At 45.7% G+C, this 12,915-nt stretch overlaps 1 protein-coding gene across 1 annotated transcript; it reads right to left on the reverse strand.

Moving 5' to 3' along the window:
• Window positions 1-3,129: 3,129 nt before the first annotated feature.
• meig1 (meiosis/spermiogenesis associated 1) lies at window positions 3,130-7,977 on the reverse strand. Its single transcript, XM_070896558.1, has 3 exons — window positions 7,920-7,977; window positions 5,343-5,515; window positions 3,130-3,305 (listed from the first exon to the last, which is right to left on the reverse strand). Exons 2-3 carry the CDS (start codon window positions 5,499-5,501, stop codon window positions 3,177-3,179), a joined length of 288 nt encoding a protein of 95 aa, XP_070752659.1. The 5' UTR covers window positions 5,502-5,515; window positions 7,920-7,977; the 3' UTR covers window positions 3,130-3,176.
• Window positions 7,978-12,915: the final 4,938 nt, after the last annotated feature.

The following is a 12,915-nucleotide window of genomic DNA, read 5'->3' on the forward strand; positions in this document are numbered from 1 at the left end:
CTACTCCTGTTCCTAATTCTTATGTTCTTATGTTCTGACAAATTTCACTTCGCCCAACATGACCAGTTCTGCTATCTCCAGATGAAGAACAACCTCCAGATCGCTGCAATACTTTACAGGCATCAACAGGTGCCAACTAACCTCTTGGATGTTTTTCTCCATTGCCCAACCGCCCCTCCCGGGTGCATTTCCACCTTGCGCCCCAGTCTTACCTCCGTGACCAAGGCCAGCACAGAAAGCCTACAGGTTGTGTGGGAACATGAATGAGGCCAAGGATTAGGGGAGCAGGAATGACAAAAGGTATGGAGTCAGCCCCTAAACACCACCACCACCTGCAATAAAATGCAGGAAAAAGCCAATTTAGAATCATATATTGCACATACTGCTCCATAAAATTCCACCCCTCCGACCAGACAACTGCCGGGGCTAGGTGCACGGGGCTGGGCCTCCTCCACATATTCTGGCCATGACTCCAGCATCCAGCCATCTGCGCAGCAAGTTGGTCAGCATTATCTTGCTCCTCGTGGCAAGAAGAGGTCTTTCCTAGCCACTCTAACCAGGCTCCTCATAATTTTACACACCTCAATTAAGTCTCCCCTCAGCCTCCTCAGTTCCAAAGAAAATAACCACAGCCGATCCAAACTTGCCTGATGGCTAAAATTCTCCAACAGCCTCGTGCTCAAACGCACATGGGAAATCTGCCAATCGGAACGACCGATGGCCGGCCCCCATCTGAAATTGGGGAAATACCCCAGGCAGTGTCTCTAATCCATTCTTGGAGAACCCACTCAACACAAATTACCCCCCACCCCCCACTCCCAGCTACCCCCTGAGGGCAGCAACTGAACCACTGCCTGTGAGGGGTATCATCTCTAACCAACACAACCACCAGAATTCAGAACCCCTTCCCCTCTCCCAACTATCATAAGAACATAAGAAATAGGAACAGGAGTAGGCCATACGGCCCCTCGAGCCTGTTCCGCCATTTAATATGATCATAGCTGATCCGATCATGGACTCAGGTCCACTTCCCTGCCCGCTCCCCATAACCCCTTAATCCCTTATCGGTTAAGAAACTGTCTATCTCTGTCTTAAATTTATTCAATGTCCCAGCTTCTACAGCTCTCTGAGGCAGCGAATTCCACAGATTTACAACCATCTGAGAGAACAAATTTCTCCTCATCTCTGTTTTAAATGGGCGGCCCCTTATTCTTAGATCGTGCCCTCTAGTTCTAGTCTCCCCCATCAGTGGAAACATCCTCTCTGCATCCACCTTGTCAAGCCCCCTCATAATCTTATACGTTTCAATATCACCTCTCATTCTTCTGAATTCCAATGAGTAGAGGCCCAACCTACTCAACCTTTCCTCATAAATCAACCCCCTCATCTCCGGAATCAACCAAGTGAACTTTCTCTGAACTGCCTCCAAAGCAAATATATCCTTTTTTAAATATGGAAACCAAAACTGCATGCAGTATTCCAGGTGTGACCTCACCAATACCCTGTATAACTGTAGCAAGACTTCTCTGCTTTTATACTCCATCCCCTGTGCAATAAAGGCCAAGGTTCCATTGGTCTTCCTGATCACTTGCTGTACCTGCATACCAACTTTTTGTGTTTCATGCACAAGTACCCCCAGGTCCCTCTGTACTGCAGCACTTTGCAATTTTTCTCCATTTAAATAATAACTTGCTCTTTGATTTTTTTTTCTGCCAAAGTGCATGACCTCACACTTTTCAACATTATACTCTTTCTGCCAAATTTTTGCCCACTCACTTAGCCTGTCTATGTCCTTTTGCAGATTCCCCAGACCCCAAAGCACACTCACTCGCCCCTCAATGATCCCAGCGCGAGTGGTGATGCATTCCTCCTGTAGTAAGCCATGGAGCCAGGATGCACAGTGACAAACTATGTATGGGAATGTGCACTTCCAGAAAATGTGGTAATTCCACACTTAAATATGTATTGAGCTCATAAAATATCTGTATGAATGTACCCATAATGAATGGATCCATAAAATATATTTGCATGTACATCAATATGTATAATAGCTTCATAAACTAGAAGGTACATTCGTTAGAACACAATAAAAAGTTTTAAGAATGCTTCTGTTGCTAAATGTAGACACAGTCTCAGGATAAGGGGTCGGCCATTTAGGACTGAGATGAGGAGGAATTTCTTCACTCAGAGGGTGGTGAATTCTCTGCCCCAGAGGGCTTTGGAGGCTCAGTTGTTCAAGACAGAGATTGTCATGTATCCTACTTGGTTACTGCTTGTACTATCACAAGGTGTGCCACCAGGGGGCACCTCAGTGGGAGACTTGTAGGTTACCTGTACAGGTGTGCCAGGTCTAGTATAAAAGACAGGCCACCAGGGGTGATCCTCACTCTGGAGATATCAATAAAGGACTAAGATCACTACAGTTCAAGTACAACACATTGCCTCGTGGAGTCATTATCAGAGCATCTAAAGACATAACAGCGATCAATAGATTTTTGAATATTAAGAGAATCAAGGGATATGGGGATCAGGCGGGAAAGTGGAGTTGAGGTCGAAGATCAGCCATGATCTTATTGAATGGCGGAGCAGGCTCGAGGGGCCGAATGGCCGACTCCTGCTCCAATTATGTTCTTATGTTCTTACATATCATTTTGCTAATCATTGCTATGTTTTAATAAATTGCTTATCAGTATTTAATTTAATGAAGTCTGAACTTACTTTAGTGTTTAAAAACAAAACCAATTTAACGAAATAGCCCATTTGTGCTCTGTCGGTTAGTAAAGTGAAACAATAGCTTTGCACTGGAAAAATTGGCAGAATTAAACAGGAAATTTATATTGAAGTGTAAAAATAAAACAATCCAATGTTACTTCATCTCCCAGTTTATAGAAATGGTTTGAACAGCTTTTTAGAATTACAAAATTTTCCTTCCTCGTGAAATAAACATTCAGATGGGTAATATATGCATGTCAGTGATCAGCAAGTTTGAATTCTTTTTCCACAGAGCTCATCATGAACCCACACATATTTTCGTTCACATTTAACAGGACAACAAAAGGGAAATGAACACAACAAAAACTCAAAAAATGTTCAAATGTAAAATATTCAATCAAATAAAAATAGTGCAGGTAAAGATTGATTTATTTAGACTCAAAAGTGGGACAAACAGGAATTGTTCAATAGGCATAAACCTTGACTTTCTGAACCTCCTTGTCCTCACATTCCCGTTTTCTGCTGTAGTAATAGAAAGTATTATCTCGCCTTTGAAGCTTTTTCACATATCCTGTATCTGGCCAACGATCCACCTGCATGGAACACAACATCACTGTCTCAATTTTGCCGCACAACATTTCAGCGACCATCCCATACACACAGCACAGTGTATACGGAAATGTAGACACTGGGTAGCTGTTGTAGCTAATCATGAACAGATAGCTTCCTTATAATGTATGGAGTGGTAACTTTATTCCAAATGGGTGGGAAAGCAAATTGTGAGGAGGACACAAAAAATCTGCAAAGGGATATAGACAGGCTAAGTGAGTGGGAAAAACTTTGGCAGATGGAGTATAATATGGGAAAATGTGAGGTTATCCACTTTAACAGCAATAATAGTTTAGCAGATATAATAGCAAATTATAATTTAAATGGAGAAAAATTGCAAAATACTGCAGTACAGCGGGACCTGGGGGCCTTGTGTATGAAACACAAAAAGTGAGTATGCAGGTACAGCAAGTAATCAGGAACGCCAATGGAATGTTGGCCTTTATTGCAAGGGGGATAGAGTATAAAAGCAGAGAAGTCCTGCTACAACTGTACAGGGTATTGGTGAGGCCACACCTGGAGTACTGCGTACAGTTTTGGTCTCCGTATTTAAGAAAGGATATACTTGCATTGGAGGCAGTTCAGAGAAGGTTCACTCGGTTGATTCCGGAGATGAGGGGGTTGACTTATGAAGATAGATTGAGTAGGTTGGGCCTACATTCATTGGAGTTCAGAAAAATGAGAGGTGATCTTATCGAAACATATAAGATAATGAGGAGGCTCGACGAGGTGGATGCAGAGAGGATATTTTCACTGATAGGGGAAACTAAAACTAGGGAACATAGTCTCAGAATAAGGGGCCGCCCATTTAAAACTGAGATGAGAAATTTCTTCTCTCAGAGGGTTGTAAATCTGTTGAATTCTCTGCCCCAGAGAGCTGTGGAGGCTGGGTCATTGAATATATTTAAGGTGGAGATAGACAGATTTTTGAGCGATAAGGGAGTAAAGGGTTATGGGGAGCGGGCAGGGAAGTGGAGCTGAGTCCATGATCAGATCAGCCATGATCTTATTGAATGGCGGAGCAGGCTCGAGGGGCCAAATGGCTGACTCCTGCTCCTATTTCTTATGTTCTTAAGTATTTCACAGTTCATCACATGTTGATACATCAGTGGGAATTAAGTTGATTACATCTGTAAAAATATGGGACCGGCACATGCTGATATTGCAAATGTGAGGGACAATACATAGGGAGCACAGACAATCCAATCCTTTTGGGATCAGCAAAAATATTTGCATTTTCCATGGAAAAATATAACAATGTCTAGTTTAAAAAAAGGAATAAAACTTTTATATTTAAAAAAAATCAGTCTTTTGAATACTCCATTGCAGAAACTTGGCCATATCCACAATGCACTTGCGACTTCTTCATTCACACCCTGGCTCACCGTATGGAGATTGGAACAGTGGCACAGTGGTTATGTTACTGAACTAATAATCCAGAGACCTAGACAATAATCCAGAGATGTGAGTTCAAATCCCACCATGGCAGCTGGGGAATTTAAATTCAGTTTATTAAAAAAAAGCTGGTGACCATTTGAAATTACCGGATTGTCATAAAAACCCATCTGGTTCACTGATGCCCTTTAGGGAAGGAAATCTGCCGCCCTTATCCGGTCTGGCCGATATGTGTCTCCAGACCCACAACAATGTGGTTGACTCTTAACTGCCCCCTGAAATGGCCCAGCGAGACACTCAGTTGTACCAAACCGCTACAACAAAGTCAGCATTGTGTGGGAGCACCTTCACCACACGGACTGCAGTGGTTCAAGAAGGTGGCTCACCACCACCTTCTCAAGGGGCAATTAGGGATGGGCAATAAATGCTGGCAATGCCCACATCCCATTAACAGATTAAAAAAAAAATTATATTGCATTGCTGCTCAGTGTATTCATTCCACAGGTTAAACCATCCAGGTAAGATGAATTTGTGCGACCGTTGCTAAATTTCTGCAAGTTTTTAATTACCAATATTGGAGATTAGGCAATGGTAGCGTACAATTAATAAATCAGTGGATTCATTACCCCATCTACTTGCTTTACTTGCTTGTATTCTATTTCATCTCGGTATCCAGCTTGTTGAAATCTGTATAGATTTTCTATTTCTTCACTCCAATGTTTGGCACGGCTCATAAATTTAGGTTTTACTTCCTTTGTTTGGGCTCCAAAATCCCTCAAAGACATAATGTAATAAATACCTAAAACAACAACAACAACTTGTATTTATATAGCACCTTTAAAATAGTAAAATGTCCCAAGGCGCTTCACAGGAGTATTATAAGAAAACCATTTAACACTGAGCCACATAAGGAGAAATTAGGGCAGGTGACCAAAGTTGTTGAGGCCAGTTCGTTAGATATATTCAAAAGGGAGTTAGATATGGCCCTTAAGGCTAAAGGGATCAAGGGGTATGGAGAGAAAGCAGGAAAGGGGTACTGAGGTTGCATGATCAGCCATGATCTTATTCAATGGCGGTGCAGGCTCGAAGGGCCGAATGGCCTACTCCTGCACCTATTTTCTATGTTTCTATGTAAAAGCTTGGTCAAAGAGGTAGGTTTTAAGGAGTGTCTTAAATGAGGAAAGAGAGATAGAGAGACGGAGAGGTTTAGGGAGGGAATTCCAGAGCTTGGGGCCTCAGCAGCTGAAGGCACGGCCGCCAATGGTTGAGCGATTATAAGAAAATAAGACATAAGAAATAGGAGCAGAAGTCGGCCACCTGGTCCCTCGAGCCTGCTCCGCCATTCAATAAGATCATGGCTGATCTGATCAAGGACTCAGCTCAACTTCCCTGCCCGCTCCCCATAACCCTTTACTCCCTTATAGCTCAAAATTCTGTCCATCTCTGCCTTAAATATATTCAATGACCCAGCCTCCGGGGCAGAGAATTCCAAAGATTCATGTCCCTGTCAGAGAAGAAATTCCTCCTTATTTCTGCTTTAAATGATTATAATCAGGGATGCTCAGGAGGGCAGAATTTGAGGAGCATAAACATCTCGGGGGGTTGTGGGATTGAAGGAGATTACAGAGATAGGGAGGGGCGAGGCCATGGAGGGATTTGTATACAAGGATGAGAATTTTGAAATCGAGGCATTACATAACTGGGAGCACAGGGGGTGATGGGTGAATGGGACGTGGTGCAAGTTATGACACGGGCAGTGAGTACAGGGGGTGAGGGGTGAGTGAGACTCGGTGCGAGTTAGGACACGGGGCAGCGAGCACAGGGGTGATGGGTGAGCGGGACTTGGTGTGAGTTAGGACACGGGGCAGCGAGCACAGGGGTGATGGGTGAGCGGGACTGGGTGCGAGTTAGGGCACGGGGTACAGGGGGTGATGGGTGAGCGGGACTGGGTGCGGGTTAGGACATTGTCAGCGAGCACAGGGGGTGATGGGTGAGTGGGACTTGGTGCAAGTTAGGACACAGGTTAGCGAGCACAGGGGGTGATGGGTGAGCGGGACTTGGTGCGAGTTAGGACACGGGGCAGCGAGCACAGGGGGTGATGGGTGAGCAGGACTTGGTGTGAGTTAGAACACGGGGCAGCGAGCACAGGGGGTGATGGGTGAGCGGGACTTGGTGCGAGTTAGGACACGGGGCAGCGAGCACAGGGGGTGATGGGTGAGAGGGACTCGGTGTGAGTTAGGACACGGGGCAGTGAGCACAGGGGGTGATGGGTGAGCGGGACTCGGTGTGAGTTAGGACACGGGGCAGTGAGCACAGGGGGTGATGGGTGAGCGGGACTCGGTGTGAGTTAGGACACGGGGCAGTGAGCACAGGGGGTGATGGGTGAGCGGGACTCGGTGCGAGTTAGGACACGGGGCAGTGAGCACAGGGGGTGATGGGTGAGCGGGACTCGGTGTGAGTTAGGACACGGGGTCAGCCGAGCAAAAACGTAAAAGAAGGAAAAATAGTTGACCCTCTAATATACATCTTCATATAAGCTCGCTCAAAACTGACTTTGTTTAATAGATTACCTTTTAGCATGCAGTGCAGATATATTGAATATCTGAAGTTGTACATTTATGAGCACTGGTCCTTCAAAATACTTTTAACATTGATTTTGAAGGAAAGACTTGCATTTCTATAGCGTCTTTCAAGACCTCAGGACGTCCCAAAGTGCTTTACAGCCAATGAAGTACTTTTGGAGTGCAGTCACTGTTGTAATGTGCGAAATGCGACAGCCAATTCGAGCACAGCAAGCTCCCACAAACATCAATATGATAGTGACCAGATAATCTGTTTTAGTGATGCTGATTGAGGGATAAATATTGGCCCCAGGACACCGGGGATAACTCCCCTGCTCTTCTTCAAAATAGTGTCTGGAGTGAGACTGGAACCCACAGGCCTTCTGACTCAAGAGGGGAGAGAGATAGCTGCCCACTGGCACACCAAGCAAGCAACTATCTGGCTGAGGTGTGGGGTCACCAGGTTTGCCAGCATCTCCCATGGCTGGGTATGGGATTTTAGAACTGACTTGCCTCTATTCACCTCCCTCAGTCCTCAGTCCCCCGCAGAGTGTGAAATCAGCTGTCAGCCTTCAATGTGACCTGCTGAACCATTCTCAGGCAGCCCCCACACTTCCTCCTGCAGACGTGGAAGATACTTACCGCGGAACTCCAGCACCACCAGTAATTTCTGCCGTCTGTTACTTTATTCCGTTCACCAGACGTTGGCACTTGTTGCCACCTGCTGCTAGGCAACGCATGACGCTATAATGTAACGGAGAACATTCTTCCGGTCGCGTTGGAAACCACATGTCGGATAAAGAAGGTGTGTGGTCCTTTCTCTGGCTATCAAAGCCCGGGGCAAACAGGGGCAGGTTCATTCTATGGGTGCATACATATTATTTTGATTCATTCTACTGATAGCATTTTAACACTATGGAAAAGAATGACACAGTTCATGTTGCTAAACTTGCAATTTCACGCCACAGTTGGAATACAGTAATCGAACGACAGATAGCAGAAATGCACGATATAAGGGAGAGAGAACTCAAAGAGCCAACTTCAAAGGGAGAACTTCAGGGAAGTATAAGAAATGTGGCAAAGTGGCCCAATTAGTCAGGCCAGGGAGAGGTGAGCAGAGAATGACTGAGCTGTACCAGTGTCAGTGCATGAGTTGATGCAATACACTGGCACCCTCCAACCAGCCACTCTAAGGGCTCTGCCAGTCTTCCACCAGAGTTATAGAGTCGATACGGCACAGAAGGAGGCCATTCGGCCCATCGGCTCCATGCCACTCTCTGTAGACCATTCCAGTCAGTCCCATTCCCCTGCTCTATCCCCGGAGCCTGCAGGTTTATTTTCCTCAAGTACCTGGCCAATTCCCTTTATATCCCTTTTAACAGATAGTAAAAGCTTTTACAGATATATAAAACGGAAAAGAGTGACTAAAGTAAATGTTGGTCCCTTAGAAGATGAGAAGGGGGATTTAATAATGGGAAATGTGGAAATGGCTGAGACCTTAAACAATTATTTTGCTTCAGTCTTCACAGTGGAAGACACAAAAACCATGCCAAAAATTGCTGGTCACAGGAATGTGGGAAGGGAGGACCTTGAGACAATCACTATCACTAGGAGGGTAGTGCTGGACAGGCTAATGTAGACAAGTCCCCTGGTCCTGATGAAATGCATCCCAGGGTATTAAAAGAGATGGCGGAAGTTATAGCAGATGCATTCGTTATAATCTACCAAAATTCTCTGGACTCTGGGGAGGTACCAGCGGATTGGAAAGCAGTTAATGTAACGCCTCTGTTTAAAAAGGGGGCAGACAAAAGGCAGGTAACTATAGGCCGGTTAGTTTAACATCTGTAGTGGGGAAAATGCTTGAAACTATCATTAAGGAAGAAATAGTGGGACATCTAGATAGGAATAATGCAATCAAGCAGACGCAGCATGGATTCACGAAGGGGAAATCATGTTTAACTAATTTACTAGAATTCTTTGAGGATATAATGAGCATGGTGGATAGAGGTGTACCGATGGATGTGGTGTATTTAGATTTCCAAAAGACATTCGATAAGGTGCCACATAAAAGGTTACTGCAGAAGATAGAGGTACGCGGAGTCAGAGGAAATGTATTAGCATGGATAGAGAATTGGCTGGCGAACAGAAAGCAGAGAGTCGGGATAAATGGGTCCTTTTCGGGTTGGAAATCGGTGGTTAGTGGTGTGCCACAGGGATCGGTGCTGGGACCACAACTGTTTACAATATACACAGATGACCTGGAAGAGGGGACAGAGTGTAGTGCAACAAAATTTGCAGATGACACTAAGATTAGTGGGAAAGCGGGTTGTGTAGAGGACACAGAGAGGCTGCAAAGAGATTTGGATAGGTTAAGCGAATGGGCTAAGGTTTGGCAGATGGAATACAATGTCAGAAAGTGTGAGGTCATCCACCTTGGGAAAAAAAACAGTAAAAGGGAATATTATTTGAATGGGGAGAAATTACAACATGCTGAGGTGCAGAGGGACCTGGGGGTCCTTGTGCATGAATCCCAAAAAGTTAGTTTGCAGGTGCAGCAGTTAATCAGGAAGGCGAATGGAATGTTGGCCTTCATTGCAAGAGGGATGGAGTACAAAAGCAGGGAGGGGCTGCTGCAATTGTATAGGGTATTGGTAAGGCCGCACCTGGAGTACTGCGTGCAGTTTTGGTCACCTTACTTAAGGAAGGATATACTGGCTTTGGAGGGGGTACAGAGACGATTCACTAGGCTGATTCCGGAGATGAGGGGGTTACCTTATGATGATAGATTGAGTAGACTGGGTCTTTACTCGGAGTTCAGAAGGATGAGGGGTGATCTTATAGAAACATTTAAAATCATGAAAGGGATAGACAAAATAGAGGCAGAGAGGTTGTTTCCACTGGTAGGGGAGACTAGAACTAGGGGGCACAGCCTCAAAATACGGGGGAGCCAATTTAAAACCGAGTTGAGAAGGAATTTCTTCTCCCAGAGGGTTGTGAATCTGTGGAATTCTCTGCCCAAGGAAGCAGTTGAGGCTAGCTCATTGAATGTATTCAAATCACAGATAGATAGATTTTTAACCAATAAGGGAATTAAGGGTTACGGGGAGCGGGCGGGTAAGTGGAGCTGAGTCCACGGCCAGATCAGCCATGATCTTGTTGAATGGCGGAGCAGGCTCGAGGGGCTAGATGGCCTACTCCTGTTCCTAATTCTTATGTTCTTATGTTCTTATGTTCAGAGACAAGAGTGCTGCCCACTGAGCCACTAAAAAGGGAATTAAGGGAAACAAGGGATATGGGGATAGTGCAGGAAAGTGGAGTTGAGGTAGAAGATCAGCCATGATCTCATTGAATGGCAGAGCAGGATCGAGGGGCCAAATGGCCGACTCCTGCTCCTAATTCTTATGTTCTTATTCTTATGAAGATGCAGCATATGGACTCCTCCAGCTAGCCTTCAATTGTTCGAAGTTGAATGGCATGTTGTCCACTGACTGTATCATGTTTCTGTGCTCAAAAAATTCTCATGTGTGAATTCTGCAACTTTTGGCTGTTTAGCGGTTGGCAGAATGCAAGCTGGCCCTTCAGAAAGCATGGTCCTGTTCCTTCACTGCCGCCACCAGCACCTTCCCCAGCTCATCTGTGCTCCGTGAGTTACCAACTGCATGAGTAGAATCCCCCAGAGTGGATGTGTCTAATCTGAAATAAAAAATCAGAAAGAAAGACTTGCATTTATATAGCGCCTTTCACGACCATCAGACATCTCAAAGCGCTTTACAGCTAATGAAGTGCTTTTGAAGTGTAGTCACTGTTGTAATGTGGGAAACGCGGCAGCCAATTTGCGCACAGCAAGCTCCCACAAACAGCAATGCGATAATGACCCGATAATCTGTTTTAGTGATGTTGATTGAGGGATAAATATTGGCCAGGACACCGGGGATAACTCCCCTGCTCTTCTTCTAAAATAGTGCCATGGGATCTTTTACGCCACCTGAGAGAGCAGTTGGGGCTTCGGTTTAACATCTCATCCGAAAGCCGGCACCTCCGACAGTGCGGCACTCCCTCAGCACTACACTGGGAGTGTCAACCTAGATTTATGTGCTCAAGTCTCTGGAGTGGGACTTGAACCCACAACCTTCTGACTTAGAGACAAGAGAGAGTGCTGCCCACTGAGCCACGGCTGACACTAGTATGAGAGGTGGCATCATCAGAACAGAGATGGAGAAACTGGGAGAATGGAATCGAGTCTTTACAGGAAGCGGGATGGGAGGAAGTCCAGGTGTCTAATCTGATGCTTGGGTGGGCAGGAATGAATGAGACTGGCTACTGTGAAGTGTTTGAGAGGTCCAGGCAATGACTTGGTGTAATTGCACCTGTTCTGCACCTAGAGAAATTGAATCGAACTGTTAACTTTGCGCAGTGGTAGCAGTCTTATTTCTGAAGTAGAAGGTTGTTGGTTTAAGACCCACTATGGATGTGAGCACAGAAACTCAGCTGATGTTTCTATGCTGTACTATCTTTTAGATGAGAGGTTAAGCCGATGTTATGGGTTGTTTGACCAAGCAGGGTAGTTGGGGGCAGGAGGTGAGACCTCTCATCATCATCATCATAGGCAGTCTCTCGGAATCGAGGAAGACTTGCTCCCACTCTAAAAGTGAGTTCTTAGGTGGCTGAACAGTCCAATACGAGAACCACAGTCCCTGTCACAGGTGGGACAGACAGTGGTTGAGGGAAAGGGTGGGTGGGGAGTCTGGTTTGCCGCACGCTCCTTCCACTGCCTGCGCTTGATTTCCCCATGTTCTCGGCATTGAGACTCGAGGTGCTCAGCGCCCTCCCGGATGCACTTCCTCCACTTAGGGCAGTCTTTGGCCAGGGACTCCCAGGTGTCGGTGGAGATGTCGCACTTTATCAGGGAGGCTTTGAGGGTGTCCTTGTAGCGATTCTGAATGAAGGAGCTCTGAGCGCTTGCTTTGGGAGTCTCGTGTCTGGCAAGCCGACTATGTGGCCTGCCCAACGGAGCTGATCAAGTGTGGTCAGTGCTTCAATGCTGGAGATGTTGGCCTGAATGATGGCGCTGATGTTGGTGCGCCTGTCCTCCCAGGGGATTTGTAGGATCTTGCGGAGACATCGTTGGTGGTATTTCTCCAGCGACTTGAGGTGTCTACTGTATAGGTGAATCAGGTGAATTCATAATGGGGAACAAGGAAATGGCAGACCAATTGAACAAATACTTTGGTTCTGTCTTCACTAAGGAAGACATGAATAACCTCCTGAAATTACTCGGGGACCGAGGGTCTAGCGAGAAGGGGGAACTGAGGGAAATCCTTATTAGTCAGGAAATGGTGTTAGGAAAATTGAAGGGACTGAAGGCTGATAAATCCCCAGGGCCTGATAGTCTACATCCCAGAGTACTTAAGGAAGTGGCCCTAGAAATAGTAGATGCATTGGTGGTCATTTTCCAACATTCCATGGACTCTAGTTCAGTTCCTATGGATTGGAGGGAAGTTAAAGAAAAAAGGGAGAGAGAAAACAGGGAATTATAGGCCGGTCAGCCTGACATCAGTGGTGGGGAAAATGCTGGAATCAATTATTAAAGATGTAATAGCAGCGCATTTGGAAAGCAGTGACAGGATCGGTCCAAGTC

This window comes from Pristiophorus japonicus, chromosome 13 (assembly GCF_044704955.1).
Source record: "Pristiophorus japonicus isolate sPriJap1 chromosome 13, sPriJap1.hap1, whole genome shotgun sequence".
Lineage (NCBI taxonomy): Eukaryota > Metazoa > Chordata > Chondrichthyes > Pristiophoridae > Pristiophorus > Pristiophorus japonicus.